General features: G+C 46.5%; 1 protein-coding gene across 2 annotated transcripts; it reads left to right on the forward strand.

Moving 5' to 3' along the window:
- Positions 1-846: 846 nt before the first annotated feature.
- Positions 847-22,037, forward strand: RILPL1 (Rab interacting lysosomal protein like 1). Of its 2 annotated transcripts, XM_053959925.1 has the most exons (8): positions 847-1,285; positions 4,608-4,758; positions 9,230-9,348; positions 10,224-10,451; positions 12,813-12,985; positions 13,506-13,598; positions 16,835-16,922; positions 19,260-19,348. In XM_053959925.1, the coding sequence occupies exons 1-8, from the start codon at positions 986-988 to the stop codon at positions 19,263-19,265; spliced, it is 1,158 nt and encodes a 385-aa protein (XP_053815900.1). In that variant the 5' UTR covers positions 847-985; the 3' UTR covers positions 19,266-19,348. The 2 variants fall into 2 exon arrangements, with proteins under 2 accessions (XP_053815900.1, XP_053815899.1); XM_053959924.1 differs by lacking the exon at positions 16,835-16,922 and having other exon boundaries at positions 852-1,285; positions 19,260-22,037.
- Positions 22,038-22,146: the final 109 nt, after the last annotated feature.

Below are 22,146 nucleotides of genomic sequence, written 5' to 3' on the forward strand. Positions count from 1 at the left end.
ACATTTAACTTATCTTAGAGACTCATCTGGAGCATCTCTTCCTAAACGCTATGGAAATAAGAACATCCAAACTTTCACAGTCACACCTGAAAGCAAAAATACTGAAAAACCTGACGAGAAAAATGCATTTCAGTTTCATTAAAATTCCTCTGTAAGTGGATCCCTGCCAGCAAGCTGCTTGTGTGTGTAAAATCTCCACTGATCCTCTGAACATGTGCTCGGTAAAGACTGTGCTCTTGTAGAGAAGAGCATAAAACCCCTAACGCTGCTGCGTGCGAGCCCCTTGCCGTGCTGCAAACGGCTTCTTCACCCCTTCCACGATGCAGACATCGTCACCCTCCGTCCTCCTGGGGAGCAGGGGAACATCACCCCCCGTCCATCCCGGTCCGGACATGACGGCTCCGGACACCGCGCTCGCTGCCGGGTACCCCGCACCCACGCTGCCCCTGCTGCGAACCCGCTCCATCGTCTGCGTGGGAGCCGAACCCCGAGCGCGGGCGGGTTCGAGCTCTGCCCCCTCAAACTCGCTCTCCTCCCCGGACGAGGCCGCAGGCGAGGTCTCTACCGAGAGCCCTGCCGCTGATGAAGCGCACCCGCGCTCGGCGATGCTCCTCTGCCCACCGCAAGCGAAGCCCCGCGGAGCACGGCTTCCACCGCGACCCCCGCGGGCGGGGACGGCCCCGGGCACCGGGAGGCGCGGGGGCCGCGGGCATGCGCGGGGCCGCCCCCGGCCCGCCCTGCGCCGGGCATTGGCCGCGGGCGGCGGGGCGGTGGTGGCGGGGACGCCGCGCCCGCCTCCCGCCGCCGCTCCCCCGGCACCGCCCGGCCAAGTTTAAACACCCCCGGCCGAGCCGCCCCGGAGTTCGCGGGAGTTGCCGGGGGCTGCGGGCCGGGCGCGGGGCAGCGGGAGCGGCCGCACGGGGACCGCCCCGCCCGGAGCGCGCCCCGCCGCCGCCTATGCGGGCGCCGCGGGGCCGGGCGAGCCATGGACGGCGGCGGCGGCGGGGCGCCGCCCGCCCTGGAGAAGAACGCGGCGGAGCTGACGGTCATGGACGTGTACGACATCGCCTCGGCCGTGGGGCAGGAGTTTGAGCGGGTGATCGATCAGCACGGCTGCGAGGCCATCGCCCGCCTCATGCCCAAGGTGGTGCGGGTGCTGGAGATCCTGGAGGTGCTGGTGAGCCGCAACCACATCAACCCCGAGATGGAGGAGCTGCGCCTGGAGCTCGACCGCCTGCGCCTGGAGAGGATGGACCGCATCGAGAAGGAGAGGAAGCACCAGAAGGTGCGGGCGGGGAGCGGGGGGACGCGGCGGGGCAGGGCTGCCCCCGCCTGCCGCAGCCGCTCTGGGGGAAGTCGGGCTCCGGCTCGCCCGCCGCCGTTCTCCCCCCGCCGCCGCCGGGAAAACAAAGAGCGACGCCGGTGTGCGGGCCGGGATGCCGCGGGGCCGTGGGAGCGGGCGGGGCACGCGTGCGGTACAGCCCGGGCGGGCTCACGGGCTCTGCGCGGATGCTGCCTTAGCGTCGCTGAGGCTTTGGGCGTGTTGTTGTTTTTTGTTTCCTTCCCTCCTGGAAGTTTCCTCCCTCCTTCCCTTTCTCCACCCCTTCCCCAGTCACTGCATTTCCTTCCCCTGTGTCTGGCCGATTAGGGCTCCTGCTCCATCCCCTCTCCTGACGAGAGGATAGTGCTGCTTCCTGCTGGGCCAGGAAAGGTCACTGACAAGAATACACTTTCCTCTCCGGAGCTGGGAATGATTTAGCAGTCTAGTTTTCCTGGAACAGACTTCGGGTTAGACAAGTCATAGGAGAGAGATGGAGAACCAAGTGATTTCAGAACAGAGTTAGAGCTGAAGAGTAGGGAAGAGCACGCTGCCAGATTGCTGTTCCATCCTCTGATGGCAAGTTGTCCCTTGGCTTGTTTTGGGGTGGTTGTAGTGTTCCCTGACCCCACTCCCATTAAAGCCCAAGGCAGAGAGCATTTCCCATACCCTGTTAGCCTCTTAGTGCAGGACAGCACGCTCCAGTTACTGCAGTAAAAGTGGCAGATCCACTCTTCAAACCATCCAGAGAACTGATATAAGAAATGGTTCTTCTGGTAAATGACTATGCTAAATCATCACTGCTGCCTCATGCCATTCCTGATTCCACACAGAGAATCAGGATAAACAGGAGACAGGGGATTCTGGAAGAGAGAACCCAAACTTCAAGATTTGGCTTAACTGGATAAATCCCAGTTTTATATTTTAAAAAGAGTCAGCTAAAGGACTTTCACCTAGCATCTGGAAAGTCCAGGATAAACCCTGAAACATTTTGCAGAGGAAGTTTCAGAGCAATGTCTCCAAAAAGGAAAGTAAAAGACCTTGTACAAATGTACAAAGCCTTTGTAAGTCTGTATGAAAAAAGAGTATGAAAAAAGAAGGTCTAGAGAACAGATACAAATATGTTGGATATTTACCAAAGGCTGTGGGTGAAGCAGATACTGAACTGACCCAGTGTCATTGTACAAGTTGTTCTGTGGAGATGTTTCTGAAGTTCTTGTAAGTGTTAAAAAGTTTCCTAAATATGTCAGCTGATCTCCCTGCCAGTCAACCACCTCTGCTCTCTCAGCTTCTCTGAGGGTCATGAAGTGGCTCAGGGAGTGTTTAAACAATTTACTTCACTCTAAACAGATTTTAACAGGAAAATAAACTGTATGATACATACCTTTTATTTTTTTTTAATCAAGCTGGTTCCCAGTGCACCAGGTCCCTACAGAACTGTGGTCTCTCATCTTCCCTGTTCCAATGTGAGGGTTTGAAGACTCTTTCACAGGACAGGTGCTGATAAGCAGAAAAAATCAGATACTGAGAAACAGTTTTTGACCTCAAACCCTCTAAAAAAAACCACCCAGGAAAGCTTTTAGTGGTCCTTGCAAGCATCAGTTTATGAGATTTCAGCACTTAAACTTTATGTGTGAATCTGTTTTGCTTGTAAACCTGGCTCAGCACTCACTGCCTGAGGCTTCCTGAGCTGGCTGGCACTGCCTGGCCCGTGGATGTGCCTCCCTGTCTGGTACTTCCACTAATGAGGATTCAGAAGTTAATTTCTGCTCCAATTCATTGGGCTCCTCAGTAGCAATAAATGACAAAGTTTGCCTAGGCAAACCTTGGGACGGTTGTGTGTTTACAGTGCAGCCACATATAAATGATATAAGTTTAGATTGTTTGGGGTTTGTGAGCATTCTATTTTGGTTTTATCAATATGCTTGTAAGTGATGAATGTGCTGGTTTATTGCTAAAATAGGTCACTGCGTTATTTTAGCTACAGAGTTGTAACAGGCAGCATCACTGTAAATAGTCCAGGTTTTTGGAAATATCCATTTCATTACAGATTTACTTTTCTCTCAAGATAAAGAGTTTCAAGTAAAATAGGTGATTAATGAGATTTTCTTTCCTTTTCAATAGTTGTCTGTGTAGCTTACCACACCTTTGCTATTTATTATTCTTTGCCACCTAATGTTTTCTGCAACACTTTTAGCAGCAATAGGGTAATAAATGCTGGACTAGAATGGCATTTGGACCCAAAAGTCATCAGGAACATGACTTCCCATTATCAGAGCATACATGCAAAGCAGAGAGCTATCCTTTAATCTCTCAGCAGAGCTTATTTTAGCCTCGAGCTGTGCTTGGCTGGGTTGTTGTGTGAATGTGTTTTGTTGTTAGGTAGGATGGATGTGAAAGTCAGCAGTGACTCAGCCTTGCTCCAGGGATCTGCATGCAGCTTTTTGTCTGAAGAACATAAGTGAAAATGGAGCAGGGAATGCCCCCCACTGCAGAAGTGAGATATACAGAGAAGCTTTTGGAACAAGCAAGGTTCTAAATACAACTGTTTTCCTTAAGGACTTTTTACTTTTTGTCCTGACTTGACCTTCATGAGGATTGGTGACAGCTGCTCTTGACACAGAGTGTCCCAACAAATGGGAGCTGTTTTGGCTGGCCTGGCTGCACTAGCACAGACACCACTGAGGACATTCCAGCAGAACGATTTACATAGGAAGCAGCACTTGTGTTCATCGTGTGCACCAGGAGCTCTGCCTTTGCTGCACTGGATCACACACTCATCAGTTTACACTTGTGTTTCATAACAGGAATTTAGGCCAGGCTGTTCTGTCAGAAGGAGCATGTCCACCCTGAGTTCCTGGCCCTGCTGTAGGATGGTCTGGGGGCTCTCTAACAGCTTTGCAGCTGCCTCCGGGGGTGCTGGAGGGAACTGGTGCTGGTGTTTGGTTGTTTGTCCAACACAACCCCCTTAATCTGGTCCTCACGGCACAGCAGGGTACGAGGAGCCATCCTTTGGGTAACTTGCTTTGCATCAGGAATGATCCCCTCAGGTACATTCCACATTCAACAAGTTTGCTACATTCAGCATGTAGCAAAGGGGACTGTGGTGGCTGTTTCCTGGTGGTGGCATTAGAAAAGCAGATATCTTCTAAGAAACTCAAAGTAGTCTCATTTAATTGTTTTCCATAAGAATCAGTAGGATCATTACTAGTTTGATCTGTTAGTTGTCCAGTCAAAGACTTTTAACATGTTTTAAAATATAAATGTATTGTCCTGATCTACCCTATAGGAATTAGAACTGGTGGAGGATGTCTGGAGAGGGGAAGCACAGGATCTTCTTACCCAAATTGCACAGCTGCAGGAGGAGAATAAACAACTGATGACAAACTTGTCTCACAAAGACATTAATTTCACAGAAGAGGAATTTCAGAAGCACGAAGGCAAGTTTGCTACTTCAAATTCAGTCCTTGCTTTGTTACAAAAAGCAATACTTTATCAAAATATTTTGACTGGATATTCTGGTGCAGTTTTCCCTGTAGATTACTTCAGATCTGGGTTTTGAAGGCTTGCTTGTTTGTTTGGTTTTTTTTTAACATAAATAGAAAATCTCTGAATACATGATGACACTGAAGACATGATAAGAGGTAGAGGAATGAGGGAAAGAAAACCAACTTTTTGTTTGGCTGAGAAGCATCTCTGGAAGTCAAGTCTAGATAAACCTTTTGGTCTATCTCTTGTTTGGGTTCTTATTTTGCTGGAGGTGGATGAAACTCTGTCCCACACTGTGGAAGTTGCACTTACTCTCTCCCCAAGGCTCAGTGCTGCTCACTTGCACTGGGGAAGAGCATAATGAAACCTTCAAAAAGTAAAAATTGTTAACCCTCTCAAGATACTTTTTAAAACAAATGCAATTCTTTCAAATTAGGAGTCAATTAGTGACAAAGAAGTAGCTCAACATCAGGCTGACAAACTCCATGCAAAATTCAGAATGGCAGCAATGAGTCATGGGCCATGAAGACTGACATGGTGTTATAAAGAACCAGCTTCCCCTTTGTTTTCTTTTTTTTTTCCCTTCTTTTTTTCCCTTCCAGTGGCTATCTAGCTCGCTGCAGCTCATGTGCTTGTATTTAAATATAGCCATACTCTTCACATCCAGCCAGCCAAGCAAATGCCAGACGTGCTTTTCTTGTTATTTTTACTGTGTCTACCCATGTATGACAACACAAACAAAACCCATAAGCCCATTCCAGAGCTTAGAATCTGAGATCACTGATATTCTTTGGCCAAAATATTCAGTTTAAGTGAAATATTTTAATTTATATCAACCCCATTTAATTATTTGGCTCTATTATATCAAACCTGACTTTTTCTTTTAGGACATATTGTCATTAATGAGCAGGGATAGATTTGCCTCAAGTGACTTGTTTGGATAGTGTCAGAAAGCAGTTCTGCTGCTCTTTTTCAGTCTCTGTCCTTTGTAGACTCTGATGTAGAGTCCAAAGAGGCAGCATGTCAAGCTCAATCCTGTGTTAGCTGGACTAATTTGGACTGATGTCTGAGCACGGTTCAGCACTGTGATCACATCTCCCCTCAGCGCTGGCCCCGGGGATCAGCAGCTCACTGCTTACTCACCACACAGTGAGAGGGGTTTTTTAACACAGGCAACAGAGGCCACTGATCTGGGTGTGCAAGACCTCGAGAGTCAATCCTGCCAGTTAATTCTCAGAGCCTCGCTTGAGTGTGAAGTGTTTGTGGGTGAGGCAGAGGCAGTCCTGTGCAAACAGGAGTGTTCTGTGCAGTCTGAGCAGAGCAGGGCTCCTGTGGGAAGGACCTGCGACAGCAGAACTCAAAACACAAGGGAGGGGTTAAAGATGAGCCTGTAACACCCATTAAAGTGACTCCTCCCAAGCCCAAATGCAGCACTGCTTGAAACTTGATGGTGCTGACTGATTGGAATATCCCAGGAAAATGCCACATGCAAACTTGACCCAAGTGTGTCAAACAGGACCAGCAGGCTGCTGTGCCACTGCAGGGGAGCTGCTGTCCCAGCCTGGCTGTGGTAAGGGACAGGCAGCAGGATGGCAGCACTTGTGTGACCCTCCTGTGCTGCAGGACCTACAGTTCCCTTCAAAAGGGGCACTGAACTTGTTCTGAGTATTTAGGTAATGGTGCAGTGCCACAGGCTCTGCCTGGCACTTGGTCTGTGGTGACAGATGTTGTATGGACACAGCACAGAACAGATCACTAAACATAAAGAATATTCTTTTTTTTCTTTTTTTTTTTTTTCTAGTTTCTTTTCTTTCTTTTTTCGGTGTCCTCCCCTCCAGCTGCTTTCCATTCTCTTGCTGGGACAATGCCAGGATCACAGCAAACCACAGGAAGCTGCTCATAGGATGTGCCTGGGGAAGCTGGCTGGGTGTGCCATTTAAGATCTTGCATTTATTAGAGTTTGAACCATTTAGAGATAATTATTTTACATTTAGGGCACTTAGTGATTTCCCTCTCCTCTTTCCCAGTGCCTGAAGAAATGGAAGGAGATGTGGCTGTTTCACTAAACTCCCCACCTTTCCTTCCCCCCACCTACTTCCTGAAATAAAAATTGTAGTGATCTGTGCACACAATTGAAGCTTTTTAGGTTCACCAAATGTTAGTGAAAAAAAATGAGCACAGTAGGAAGAAAAGTAGTCAGCACTGAATGGTATTTTTTCTTTAAATAGCACCTGCTATCTAGAGATCTCAAAGCATCTCACAAGTACTAATGGATACAGCTGCATTCATTACCTCCTTCTGGGTGATACCATCACTCTAAAGTTTCACTGCAGTCCCTCTACTTCAAGGCAAAGTTTTAGATCCTTTTGGTTTTAAATACAGCTGGTGTTTCAGGCCCCAGCCCCAAGGTTGGCTGCTGTGAGTGGATCTAGGATCCTGCAGTGAAGTTTTTGGGTGCAGAGAAGTACCAGACCTGTGTTGTGAGAGAGGAATGTGGATCTTTTAGAACAGTTAAGCAGCAGTTTATGTTTGTGACACTTGTTCTCCCTGGTGGGTTTGAGCTGGTACCACAGCAAAGAATTAAAATTATCCTGTGAAAAACTAGAACCCAGAGCAGCATAGAGCTGATAAAAACCAGGGTCCAGAAATAGAGCAGGCAAATGTACCACAGAATTAAAAGGGGTGAGAAAGTAACCCTAGAATGTGAACACCATGTCACTGACAGTTCTTTTCTGGGGTTTGACAGGAACACGTCCTGTGAACCAAATTCCTGGCCAGCCATGGCCACCAGTCCTTTTCCCAGCAGAGCAGTTCCCTGTTCTCTGCAGTAGCACAGCTCTGGTCCTTTAGCACTGAGGACTGGAGCTGCTGTTCCCCTGTTTGCTCTGGTCCACTCCCTGCATGGGAGTCCACAGCTGTGCTGGAGTGCACATCCACCAGTTACTCCCTTTCCTTCTCTGAGCTTTGTCCTGCTCTACTCCACTATCCATCAGTTCATTCTGTAGCTGACCTGTGAGCTGGAGTTCCTACAGACATGCAGTTAATTTCTCTTGTGGGAACAACTCTGGATTTCTGTGATGAGGGAAGAACAAAATCGGGAAGTCTGAGCTGATGTTAGAAAGTAGAGTCTTTCCTGGCTGGATACATTTGATGCATACAGAGAATATTTCTGATGTGGGAGCTGCTTTAATATTGAAAAGGAAGCAGCTTTCCAGCCAGCCCAGAGTGGGGAGTGAATTAGCACCACTTGCAGTTCGTAAATGGAAGAAGCTGAAGACCCACATCACAAAGTACTTTGCCAAAATGAATGGAGTTAGCAGCAGACCCTGGATTTGAGCTCCTGCTTGGGCTGGGCTTTGGCCAGGGGAGCCACACACTGCCCTGCTTGCAGGGTTTTCATCTTCAAGGATGCTGTGCAACGTGATTTCATGTGATAGCTCAGGACCATCAAACTGCCAATCTCAGGGAAGGTCAGGGCAGGAGATGCATCATCTCACCAAGGTAAAACCTCTGCTCTGTATCTGCTCTCAAGAGTCCATCACTGCAGTGCCAGATCCAAGTTATCTCTGTAATGGCAAATAGAAGAATGCTTCCTGTGGTTTATGACATTTCCTAATGATTAATTGGTCAGGTTTAAGGTTAATCTAACCCTTTCTTTATTTTCAGACAAGATTGGTGTTGGATTCTTGGCAATGTTCCAAACTCCTTTCACCAATGAAATGCTATCAAGTATTCTTCTCTCAAGTACAGTTACTCTAAATATGAATTACCACACAATAGGATGGGAAAAGGGTGGCAAAAAATGAGGAGAAAATATGTGACCATAATTCAGACTAAATTTTGGTTCTGCATTCAGGGCGGGGGTACCCTCTGAAGGTCTTGTTTCATCTTCTTTTCACCAAACACAAAACTGGATTTCAACTAAAAACCAATCTAGTTCAAAAACTGGATTTCAACTAAAAATCAGTCTTCTCAGCTGGTTTGGATCCAGATGCAATCCACAACAGTCGTATGTTGTTTACATCTTACTGAAGATCCAGACCATATTTTTTACAATTTTCACAAGGCCTTGGCCAGCTGATTCCAGAGATAATCACACAGATAACCAAGCTCCCTGGGGCACGGTGTGAACATTGATGTAAAACTACTAAGGCAGCAAGATGGAGCAGTGTCACTCACTGTTAGAAATGTTTCTGAGGACTGTCAGTTCCTTTTTTAAGGAGTCTCTTTGCAGTGGCTTTATGGAGTGGATTCTGTCATCAGTGTTTTCTGTTACCCTTGAGGTAACCTCTAAAGCATCTCTGTCATTCTACCAGCAGGCAACTTCCAGAAGCTACTTAAATATTTCTCACTGTTATTGTTCTCAGCCTCAGCAGCTCCTGACTGTCCTTAGTTTGTGTTCTGTGTTCTTTTTTTAACCAGGGATGTCAGAGAGAGAGCGGCAAGTCATGAAGAAACTGAAGGAAGTGGTAGATAAACAGAGGGATGAAATCAGGGCAAAGGACCGGGAACTTGGACTTAAAAATGAGGATGTAGAGGCTGTAAGTGGTTCTGGGTCTTCCTATTTCTCTTCTTTCTCATCCACACCTCCATAGCCTGGTTTTGAGTTTGAAGTTAATATAGAAAATATAAATAGTGCTGGATTAATAATCCTGCAGCTGAAGTGTCCAGCAGAGCTGTGGAGTGTCCAGAATGGTCAGGCTTCAGTGCAGTCCCACACCAGGGATGGAATGTGGATCATCTCTGCATGAGAAGGGCACTGCTCAGCCCAGGCCTGTTCAGATGAGTCACACACTCCACTGTGACTCTGGGCCTGACACGAGATTTGGCACTTTCTGTGGAATGACCTCCTTACCCATATTTTGCTTCCCATTCCTCACACTGCCTCATGTCCTTAGGCCATGGGACCTTCCTAGTGCTGGTAAGGCCAGGCCTAAGTGATCTCTGCTCTGCCCAAGTGCCTCTGGCAGGTGCTGCAGCATTTCGAGTTGGGTCCACACACACCCAGCAGGTCACATCCTGCCTTAGGAGAGAGCCCTGGAGCTCAAAGCAAAGTACTTATAAACTCAACACTGAGGATTCCTCTGTCTTGTCTTTCTTCTCCCCTGGGTTAAGATTTGATTCAGAATCCCATAAGCCACCCTATCCTTGAATTAATATCCGAAGTGATGGATTTGCTTTTATCTGAAAAACTCCCTGTGCTAGGGGAATTTACTCTAGAAATCAATTAAATTTGGGTGACTGAAACTGTAGTAGATAATTAGATACTAGAAAAACTAATCTGGGGGTGAGGAGGGGGGGGGAATTTTTCAGATTAAATGCAGTGGGAACCCACTTCTTCAAGAGGATGTTTGGGACTGGGCCATGATGGCTCATGGCTGAATGGACACTGAGCTCTTGCATGGATGTTTTGCAGCTTCAGCAGCAGCAGAACAGGTTGATGAAAATTAACCACGACCTGCGGCACCGGATCACGGTGGTTGAGGCCCAGGGGAAGGCGCTGATCGAGCAGAAGGTGGAGCTGGAAGCGTACCTGCAAACCAAGGAGCAGGAGATGGGCAACCTGAGAGCAGAGCTGGGCAAGCTCAGAGAAAAGCTGCAGGGTGAGGACAGCCAGGCCAGCCAAAATGGGGAGGAAGTAAAGGTAAGAGGCACTTTGGATCACTTTTTAAACAGCCTTTTAAAAAGCTTTGGGCTTCATACCAAGTACCTCTTTGTGTTTTGGCAGAATTGTGGTAGCGAGTTTGCTTCGTTTTCTTTGTACACACCTACCCCTTCCCCCACAGGAAAACAAACCAAACAATGGAAGGTCTGGCTTTTCCAAAGACAAACAGTCAACAGTAGCTTCAGCTTTGCCAGATCTGCAAATATTCAAGGCCAGATGGGTCACAGGGGTGCATGGGGGTGATGCTGGCAGCTGAACCACAGTGGAACAGAAACTGCCAGAAGTGGTCCCTGAGTTGGGGCAGAGCTCTGCACACCTGGTCCCTGCAGTTCTGATGGCACTTCAGATCAGTCAGGATTAAGCTGGTTAAGTGCTACCAAATCAACATATAAATATTTCAAGGCACTTTTTAGAGGAACTAACTTTGGCCTTATTTCTGCTTTTGCTTCCTATTTAGAATTTGTGCAGTGAAGTGTTGTGAGCACAGATGTTCATGAAAAGCAAACGTTCCTGCTGGCAGAGTCAGGTTCTTGCAGAACAGGCAAAGTGACAGTCTGCAAATGGAGCTGGGCTGAGATCAGAGCAGCAGGAATGCAAATTTGAGGGGAGCTTCCTGAGAAAAAGATGCACTGATCTGTTGACCCCTTAGTCCTCTTTATGGCTCCTAGTATTTTCCTTTGTGCCTGTGACATTACTTGTTTATTCCTGAAGCAAATGTACTGCATTTCCCTCTCCTAATGATGCTCTTAGCAGAGTAGGAAATGTAATAAGGGGTGTCATGATATTTAAGAACTTAGAGGAGCTCAATCACACAGAGCTGTTCAGCTTGATGCATTGGTAAGAGCTCCACGGTGTAAATGCCTGACAGACTGCAGCAGAGAGTGGAACACCCAGTGAAACATCCATTTCACTGGCAACAGGCAGGAATACACATCAAAAAGCAGAGACAAGTGCTGACGGGGTACCTTGGTCCCCTGGGAATGTGACAGCCAGTGTTGTGTTAACATGTCACTGCTGAGTTGGGCAAACACTGTATTAATAATGAAAAGGATTATTTCATTGCTGTTAATTCAGCCAGGACACCCAGCTTTGTAAACAGGGCTGGGGAGCCCAGGCCTGGAGCCAGCAGGAGTGAAAGTGTCCTCAGTGTCTGCAGAGAAAGGATGCATTCTTCACCTCTCTCTAACTCATCAGTTCCATGGCAATGGTGCCTCTTCTAACGAGAGCCGTCCCTGCTCCCTCTGCCAGGACACTGCTCACACGGGAATTGCAGTGGCAAGCAGAAAGCTGGAATAGCTGCGTGCTCCAGAATGGACATTGCTTGTTGGCCTCAGTCAAGGACATTTGCATCGGGTACAGGCTGCTCAGTCTTTGCTGATTTGAGCCAAATCTAGCAAGAATAGCTTCTTTGGGCAGAGATATGGGACAAATGCACAACCAAAAGAAGAGACACCAGCTCAGACCTGTGCCTAGGGGCTGAAGAGGAGGAAAAGTGTTTGGGTAATTTCCTTTGAACCTCTTGTTAGGTTGAATGAATTTTTATTTCATGTAGTTTGTGCAAAGGAATGTGTTTGGATTAAAAGGGTGATCAAACTGTGCCCAAGTGAGCATCACTTTTCTGCCTCATCCCTGCAGGACAGGCACTGAAATTTACCCAAAATTCACCTTGCACCAGCCTTAGCCAAGTTCAGCCTGAAACCATGGATCAGTGTATTGCAAAACCATTTCACAAACACAGGAGCTTAGAAGAGGGTAGAGTCAGGATTACAAGAAATGGACTGTGTAGGAATTTCACTTCTAAACTCCTCAAATTTCAAGCTTGTATCCCAGCAAGCTGTCACTGCCACACAGGAGCTCTGAGACTCTGCTCTCTGCATCCTCCCACGAGGGCGAGTGGCTGACCTGGCTGCTGGCAGCTCTGATTTCATGTGCTGGCCTTTATCAGTCCTTGCAAAAAGCATCACATTTCAAATGGACTCTGCTACATTTCAAATGTATTTTCCTGGAACAGAGTGTCCTGCATTTATTTGTATTGTTATAAATCCTGCCTCTTAAGGCTTGGAGCTGCTTTTCAGAATCCCAGTTCCAAGTACCCTTCCCAGAACCTTGTGATTTTTCATCACTGTATGTTTACATTAGAAGACACTTCTTTATGGGGGGAACTGGAAGGAACTGTATGACCTTTACCATGCCATTTTTTCAGTGTTTAGATAAAACACTGATGTTTGATTTAAAACATTACTTTAACTTTGTTAAAAATATGAATTCCTAAAACTGACTTATCAAAAGTTGGACATTTGAATTGGACGGTGAATTTAAAGCCCACATTTCACTCCTTAGGCAGAACCAAACAATGATGATTGTCTCTCTGAGTCAGAAAAGATGGCAATGGACTTAAAAGATCCCAATCGCCCGAGATTCACCCTGCAGGAGCTCCGGGATGTCCTTCACGAGAGGAACGAACTGAAATCTCGAGTGTTTTTGCTTCAAGAGGAGCTTTTATATTACAAAAGGTGGGTTACGTCTCCTCTCCTGTTGGATGATATTCTCAGGGAGCCACAGGGCAGGTGTAGAAACAATAAATGTGCTCTGAAGTTCTGTCCAAGTTCGTGTTTCTGCAAATGCTTGTGCAGAGACTGCAGGAGTGCAGCCTCAGTTGGAACCCCATACCTTAAACTTGTCCTTCCCTAACTCCCAGGCCTGCCCTGAATTCTAGAAAGATTACAAACATTTAATACATTTGAACTTCAAAAATGAGGATAGAAGTGGGTCTAAAATGAAAATTCTAGACCTTTTATTTAATCCATTCCTCTTCTCCCTCTCCTTGTCACAATGGGAAGAAAATATTGAATGGAGACCCAGTTCCTGCTGCTGATCCTTGGTTGATCAAAAATCTTCAATTGATTTGAATGGGTTTTGAACAGATCTTTTTGCATTCCTTCATCAACAATGCTACCTCAGATTGAATTGTAGATCTCAAAGTGCTTCCATGGCTTGGGAGGAGAACATTAATTATCTTTTCTTTCTTTCAAGTGAGGAAATGGAAGAAGAAACTAGATCCCCACAGCCGACACCCATAATTCAGCCAAAACCCTCAACTCAGCCTGAATCTGGAATCAAACGACTGTAAGTAGCATTTTTACTAAGCATACTGGGTATAGTCTGTAAATACCAAATGTTTCTTATGCACAGGACAACTTTAAAGACTTCAAAAATTCAGATAACCACATTGCTACTGTGTATGAGAGAGACACTGAATGAGCACTTGGCAGATGTGAAACAACAGTTGGTTTTGGCCAAAACTTTTGCCTAGGTCTGGGACAACTTTCAGCCTTGGATTATCATTTTTCCATGACCTCACTGTGCCCATTTCCCTGTTGACTGAAGCCTTTAGACCCTGACTTGCACTATGTGGGCAGCACAAAACCCTTCTGTTTGCTGAGCAAATTTGCTGCTGAGAGGATGGGCACTTGCTTGGCTAAAAGAACCCCACCTTTTTCTGAAATAGTAATGCTGCTGTTGGAACCAAAACTTACTGCCAGAGATGTGCTGTTACTAGAGTATCACTTAATTATAAAATCACTGTGTTGGCCAGCCCTTTTCTCTGTTGAAAACTCCCTCCTGTAAATGTATTTATTCCAAATTAAGTCTCCTAATCTCATAGCAACTCTTTGGATTTTTGTGATACCGGAAGCTTAACTTTTTAAACTGCATAAGTGATTTTGGAACAGTTGTTTCCATAGAAAGAGTTCTTCCATCCTGTCCCCATGTCCACAACCTTCAGTCCTTGTTTAGTAACAGCAGCAGCCCTGTGAGAGTAAATTCCATAGGAAGATCTGAACTGACCCAAAACACCATGAAGTCAGGAGGGCACTGTTGATTATTTGCAGTAGACTGCAACTTTCTGCCTGTGCTGAGAGAAACCTTCCTCTCACATGACTAGAAAATACACTTTGAGTTTGGATTTCAGTTTTCATTCTGTGACTGTAGTGATGATGATGATGATACTGTGTCGCACAAGATCTTCACTGTAAAGTTGCTTTTACATTTCTTTTAGAGTTTTTTAAAGCTAATTCTCTTGTAGGGAATGGCTGGTTTCAGCTCACACACTTTGTATTGTGCAGCTTCCATGTTTGATTTGAAATGCTGCCTTTGATGAAGTGAAGGCAGCATAAAAATGTAAATAGAGGTTGTAAGGCAGAGCACATGTTGGTGAGGTATTAGTTTTGACTCTGCCTAAGCTGAAATTACTTCTTTTAGATGTCATGCTCTGTCCCCAGGTTTCACTCTGCTCTCTCTCTCCACTTAGCCATCATATTAAATAAGGGAATAGAAAACTGTCCACCTGAGTAAGCTGAAGGATGGTAACAGTTTTCAGGTTTGTCTCATTCTTGCAGCCTGTCTGGATAGTATTTCTCTGGTGGGGTTTTATTTTCCTTCCCTCCTTCCCTCTCTGTGTGCTGTGAACACTGGACTTGTAGTTGGGCTTTAAAAAGTCAGGAAATGTCACTGCTGGGCAAACCAGAGAAGCCAGTGTAGCTTCTGTCCTGTCCCAAGACACTCCTGCCCCAGTCCCTGCCTGCTGTGAGGTGTCTCCAGAGCTCCCTTCTCCCTCTCCAGGGTCCTTCTGGCTGCCTGGGGAACACCCTGGCACATGAACTCTGTACCCAGTGATGTGATGAAAACTTGCAGTGCTGCTCTCTGCATGCAGAGTGCCTTTACAGATGAAAGTGGGGTTGCTTTTCCCTCTCTTTCAGACTTTTCCTCCTGATTAAACCAAAAGCTGAAGTACAAAAATAGGAGCCCTCTCAAGGGAAGTTTTATGCTTGCCTGTGCAATGTGCCCTTTTTCCCTTCACCAAACAGAGTCTGAGGGAATGAGCCATGTGGATGTGTAGCCTGTGCCATCCAAGATGTGCTGAGGTGATTCAGTGCTGCAAGTCCATAATGAAAGGAAAACAGAAGCTACAGAAATCAGCATTTTTTCTGGATTGGCACGTTTGGGGCAAACTGAGTTCTCATCTCAGACTGCCTGACTCGAACATTTGTCTCTCCCACATCACATGACAGAGTTTTAATGAAATAATGTAACCAGGAGGCTTTACTGAGGAGGAAAAGTCCAAGGATTAAAAATGCTCCCTCTGTTTGGAGCAGAAAACACCCTTTTGTTTTCTCCTTAAGACTACGTGCTTGTTTGTCACTGATGTCATGCCTCAAGCAGCCAGGAGTTTTCTTCCTATTCTTGCAGTCTACAAAAGCTGGTGTGTCTGTCAGTTCTGCAGCTCAGGATGTGCCATGTTGCACAAAAATAGAAATCCTGGCTGCTGCTAACGATCCAACAGTGCTTGCCCGTTTGTTTCCAGTTTTAATCTCAGAACAGCAGTTAGTGAGCTGGGGAGAGCTGCATTTGGTCACAAGTGAAATGTCTCTCGTGATTTCAACTTAATCTTTAATTGACATTAGTCCACAGTTCAAAAAAATATTTGGCACAAGGGAGAACCTGTGAGGAGAATCCTTAGACAGACAGAGGGTGTTGCAGGTATGGCTGGAGGTGTGCTGGCAGGGCTGTGTGGGGCTGGCTGGGCACAGAGCACTCGGCTCTCTCAGCCTCTGTGCTGCATGCATTGGCTAATGCTCAGTGGAAGTGCTGAATCCTCACAAAGAACCCGTCCTGCTGCGAGCCAGCTCCAAAGTGCTCCTGCCAGAGCAGCTGCAAGGTTTCCCAAAAGCATTCAGCTGCCTGCAGTTGGCATCTTTCTGCATGAGAAGTAACACAGGTTCCTTTGGAACAGACACACAGGCCCTTTAACCACGGAGTTTCTTAGGAGGTTATTTCAAGAATTCACCTGCAATACTGGTTTTTAACTTGAAAATATCAACTGTAACCCTTGTGGAATCTTTAACTGTAATGCTGGTCCTCTCTAACCCTGTGCCAATATCCAGTAGTCACAGCAGAGTCCTGTTTTGTATTTCTTAACACACACCTTCATCCTTCATTTCATTGTGTCTGTGCCTGTTTGTCTCTTGGAACAAAAATGTGCACTCTGCTCTGCATTGCTAGAGGTGGTCATACCTTCATGAAATCCAACCCAGGTTGCAGGCTGCCTCACAACAGGAAAGTGGTATCTTTTAGAAATCCAAAAGCAATTGAAACTGCTACAATAACTGGTTTTTCTGAACAAGAGTTTTTCACTGAGGAGAGCTGTCTTGGGTGATGCAGATCCCCCTCTCCCTGTAATGTGTCCTGTGTTGTAATTCAAAGTAACCCCGTGTATCATGTTTGCCTCTTTTCTTTTTAATGGAATGCCTTTTCTTTCCCTTGCTCCAGTCTTATCTCTTCTGTGTCTGTACTTTCCTGACCAGGATCTTTACAGCCATAATGCCCATGGTAGCAGCTGGATTGATTCCAGACGATCCCACATTGCAGCCAATAAGAAGACTTGTGTCCCTTGTAGGAATTTTTTTTAAATGTTTGGTACTGTGGTTTCCTCTTGCATGACCCCGTGTTAACAAGCACTGCTGGTTGCATTCTCCTGGCTGCCAGTGGGATCCCAGAGGATCAAAGTGCCAATCAGAATGACCAGTCAGTGTCATTACTTATCCCAGTCCTCCATGCTCATCCTCAAACTGACATGTTATCACCTTTTGCCTTAATGTTGCCACGCTAAACCAATCATTATTCCTTGGAAAATCGGTGCAATATGCAGTTTTAACCAGCATCTGTTAATTCTGCTTCCTAAGCAAGGCTATTCACAGTTCTCACCAGTGCTCTTTGAGAAACTCGTTTCTAATAATTTGTTACAATCATTAGTTAGAGTTACAGAATGGAGAGGCTGATTTCCACATTAATTTCCACTGTTAATTACAGGCTGTTGCTTTCATGTCTTTCTATCTATGCCATGTATATTTTGTCTCTAATTATGTATTTTGGAATAGAGTGTAAACTCTTCATAATCAATTCTGTCATCCAGTTCTTGGCTCTCCCTGGAAGACATACTGATAATTGTTAATTCAGTCTCTTTGCATTAGAACTGCTGCTTTAGCAATCTTTATATTTACAGCAATGAAGCAGTTTCCTCTCCACATAGACAGGCTTTGTCCAAATATCCTCCATGAGAATTTTCTAGCCATAATAACAATTTTCATTGTTTCAGAAGGAATTTAAAAAGCTGAACCCTTTAGAGATTTACGAACTTCTTTTTCTCCTGCTTAATTTCCCGATAAAGTGAAAAATTACTGAGCTTTGAAACTGACTGTATAAACACAGCAGTCCTTTGTGTGAGCTTCCAGACAGTAACCCTGAGCAGGCAGGACCAAATGTGCTCTGTAGAAAGGCTCGGTCACTAAACACTCCTTTTATCAGCTGGAGCTGGCTCTGGCCCTGAAAATACTCAGTATATGTGTGTGAACTCATGAGCTCCTGTGATGAAGGTGCTAGAAAAATATGAGGCTAATTAAGTGCAAAATACTTATTTCACTATTAAGGCTGCACCTTTGAAGCCAGGAAATGCAAAAGTTCAAGTTCTGCTGGCACTGTTTTTTACGTGCATTTAACTTGTGTAGTGGTTTATTGCCCTTTCTAAACAAGAAGTATTATTCTTAATATTCTCAGTGATTATCATCCAGCTTCCTGTGTATTGAGAGACATGGAAGGTCGAACTCCCTGCTCTGCACAAGGCAGCTGGGAGGGCTGGGATCGTGGTGCTGAGGGGGATGAAGGGAGAGTGGGATTTGGGAGAATGCTGAGGAAGGTGAGCGTGGACTCAGGGTCAGGTTTATGCCCTGACCAATATTCCAGCCCCCGACAAAGCTGAGGTTCTACTGGCACGATCTCTTACTGGGTAGCACTTAGCAGTTCCTGTCCTGGATCACAGCTGTGTGACACTTGCTACACTGCAGGCAAAACAATCTTCACCTCCTGAAGCCCACCCAGCACTGAGACCAAAGGGATCCACGGCCAACTCAGTCCTTTGGTAGCTGGAACCACAACTTTTGCATTTCTCAGCAGGCCTAAACACTGCACTAACACCTCTTGTACTGAACCCACAACGAACATTGAATTTGCCTAATCCAGTAACTTCATCCCATACAAATAAAACAATACTAAGGATTTTTCCAGCTATATTTTTTACGTGTATTAAATGGCTGTTGGTTCATGTACGTCATTATCTTAGAGCACCCAAGCTGTGTGACAGGAAATGACGTGCACACTCGTGTGCATTTGTTTAGAGCCTTCATCCTGCAAACTCTCGTGCACATAGGTGCATTTATTCATTCCTTTTTGCAGGAATCAAGTCTATGTATCAAAACCTCTACACTGTGAAAAAATGTGGAGACTTATTTTCTTATCTTGTGAACTTCCCTGCTGACAACCTTAAAAAGAATTCTATTTCTGCTTTGTGGTAAAATAGACAGATTTAATGCCAAAGATACCACTTTACTTATGCCAAGAAACTAACCTGGATCGTGTGGCTTCGTTACCTGAGGGCTGGGGAAGGGGAAACCCACATCTAAATGATACCTGCACCTTGTAGAGTCAACAGCATTTAGAGCTTATCTGAAGCTTCCGTAGCCAAACTGCTTGAGATTGCAATGACTCCATCCCTAACAACGTTCTGACATGCACTCCCATCAGGCCGCTCTGCCTTGGTTTTCTGCAGATGCAAACAGAGTTTTCTGCTCGGTGTTTTGTTGTGCTGTGTACTGGGGTGGGTGTTTGAAGTGCTTTCAGGATGGTAAACACTGTTCTTTCTTTTCCCTCCCTCCCTCACTCCTCCCTTCCCGGAAGGTTTAGTTTCTTCTCTCGTGATAAAAAACGTATGCAGGCGTCACAGAAAAATGTCCACTTCCAGGAAACTTTTGGAGAATGGTCACATTCAAACAGAGATGACTCCTACATGGAACAAGGACAAGAAGCCCTGCAACACCTGTGACTAAACCCCTGAGGTGTTTGGTTTGCTGCAGTAGATCTCGACAGTCCCGTAACAAGAAGCTTCTGTAAAGCATCGCGGCAGCTCGTCACTTTTACTTGCCTTGCACACCTCGGGGGTTATTTCAGACTCTCCAAAAGGGATCCCTCACTGTTCACTTGGTGACTGTTTGCTGCAAACAGGAACCCAAGCTTTGTAGTAACAGTTGCTGACACCCTGGGACATGGAAGCTTCTAGATGACTTGTTTTGTGCTGAATAACAAGTCTATGATCTTCTTCATGCATTAACTACAGTAACACAAGCTTCTTTAAACCAAAAAAGGACCTGTGCCATTATTAGAAGTTTGTTTGCAGTGTATATCTAGTACAGGGCAAAGACTCTTCTACCCTGTTTGTTAACACTACTGGTTGTTTGCTTTTTATTTCTGTAAGAATTTTTTCAAGAGGGATATGACAGCTGGACGCCCTTGGTGGCAGCCCACAGCTCTGCTGTGTCCTGTCAGTGCCGCTGGCATCGGCATCTTGCAGAGTCACCCCTTGGAAATCCACCTGACACAGTGATAACTGGAGTAGCCTCGAGAGGGACAGTGAGTGTACATTTCCCTTGTGCTTATAGTGCCTACAGCATGAAGAGCCCATGTGTGAGGTGAGCGTGCCTTGTGTTCTGCAGTATTAATGGAAAACAAATTGCTTACAGGGAGGAATCCTAACTCTTGAATTTTTTCCCTTCTTACCAGGGACTTCCTCACAGTGTAGCAGGCAGCTGCTGTAAAAGAATTAGATCTTTCCCACAGACAGGTTTTTAATTAAGTCACACTTCAGTTTCCTGTCTAGGCAAGACTGCCCAGCTTCAGAGGGAAACACATCCTCAGCTGGCTGATGTGAACTATTTCACTGACCTAGACATGACCCCAGCCTTTTCTCTTGACTAAACACTACGTGGGCAGAGCAGATGAATTCTGTGTGTGAAGCTGCTCTGGTGGTGGCAGATGTCTGGGTAGCCCCTGTTACAGGGCTGAACTTGCCAGCAGCAGCCCAGCAGCTGACCCCAGGGGCTGGGGCTGGATCTGCTTTGCAGCTGAGCTGGTGAGACCCCGGGCCTGACCGAGGTTGTCCTTCCAGCACTAAAACCTCACAGCGTCAGTGCTGTGGACACCCAGTGCCAGTGCACTCCCCACCTCTGCTCCACACACTCCACGAGGAGCCTGACCAGGAGGGAGAGGGAGCATGTATCCATGGCTCCGTGTGAGGACAGGGCTGAGGTGTCTCTGTGGCCTTGGCCGTGGGCTGGGGAGGTCCATGCTGGAAACCACTGCTCGTGGGGAGGATCTCGTGCCAGCAGGGCCATGGGCAGCTTCTGCATGAGCAGCTCAGTGCCAGGGGCTGGGAGCTGCTGTTGGCACCACACCCCCTGCTGCTGCACCACTCTCAGGAGTGGCACCAAGGACAGAAATACAGCTCAGGCTGGAGCAAAGCTCCAACTGCTCCAGGTACTGAGTGTAGGAGGAACTCTCAAAGGCCTCCAGAGGGCTTCGTGCAGACCAGTTGTTTTTATTACAGGGTGATCCAAGAGTGGATTTTTAATGTGTGTGAGCAGCATCTGTAGTAAAACCCTGGCAGTAAAACCTCTCCTTGCAGTGGTGGACCATGTGCTGTCCTGCTCCTGGCTGTAACTGCTTCGTTCCAACGTGGACCTTCTGTGTGTTCTAGGTAGGGAAAGTGTTCACTGTGCCCCCGTGTCACTGCAGCTCGGGGCAGGGGGGACATGTGGCCTTATATGGGACATGGTGATCAGAGTCCAACGTGGGTATGGGGTAGATGTGTTTTTGCCTGGTTATGTTTTGGTAACATCCTTCAAACGGCAGCACTGCCCCCCTCCTCTGAAAAGCAACCCTTAAATGGGGGGAGTGTCTTAATTTAATGATACTTAAATTGCCAAGATCTGTCTTCACTTCCATCTAAGAAAACAAGAAGTGCAGTACAGTCACACCAGGCAGTTAAATTGTGGATGACCCCACTGAGTCTGTCCCGAGCACAGTTCAGTCGTGTGGCTCATTCAGAAGGGATGCAGTGAGCAGGAACAATGCAGGGACATGGGCCTGAGTAAGCAGATCCTTTTGGAAATCAGCTGAGAGCAATGAGCTGGGATAATGGAGCTTCACAGACCCAACCTAAGCCGGTGCAGCACAAAGGAAATCTCCAGGCCTGGTGCAGCGCAGCCCAGGGCTCTGTCGGGCCAGCTCTGCAGCCAGCACCAACAACTGCAGGAGGCAGGACAGCCTTCCCCACATCTCTGCAGCATTACCTCAACCCCTCATAGCTCCTCCTGACCTGCTGGCATTAACCACTCGTTCTCATGTTTGCAATGCTGCATTCACACACCCCAGGTGCCATCGGGAGGGACGGCGCAGAGGGAAGCGTTTGTAAAGATCTGAAGATCTGTCGTGTATGGTTTGTCAATATTCAAGGAAAATCTGCTTTTAGAAAAGGGGCCAGGATGCTGGCAGGTTAGGGGTGTAACAATCCTGCCTGCCAAGTGCAGGATCACTGACATTTTTTGGGTTGGTTAATTTTTTTTTTTTGGTTGGGCAGTAAATCATTTTAACAGTTTAATAAATATTTCTGAAAAACATGTATTTCTGCAAGACTTGTGGTTTTTTTTGTGGAAAGTGATACCATCCATTCTTGGGGATGCAGCTTATGGATCTGTGTACAACTTCATGGAAATACAGCCTCAAACCGGAC

Source organism: Vidua chalybeata, chromosome 18 (genome assembly GCF_026979565.1).
Source record: "Vidua chalybeata isolate OUT-0048 chromosome 18, bVidCha1 merged haplotype, whole genome shotgun sequence".
NCBI classification, from domain to species: Eukaryota; Metazoa; Chordata; class Aves; order Passeriformes; family Viduidae; genus Vidua; species Vidua chalybeata.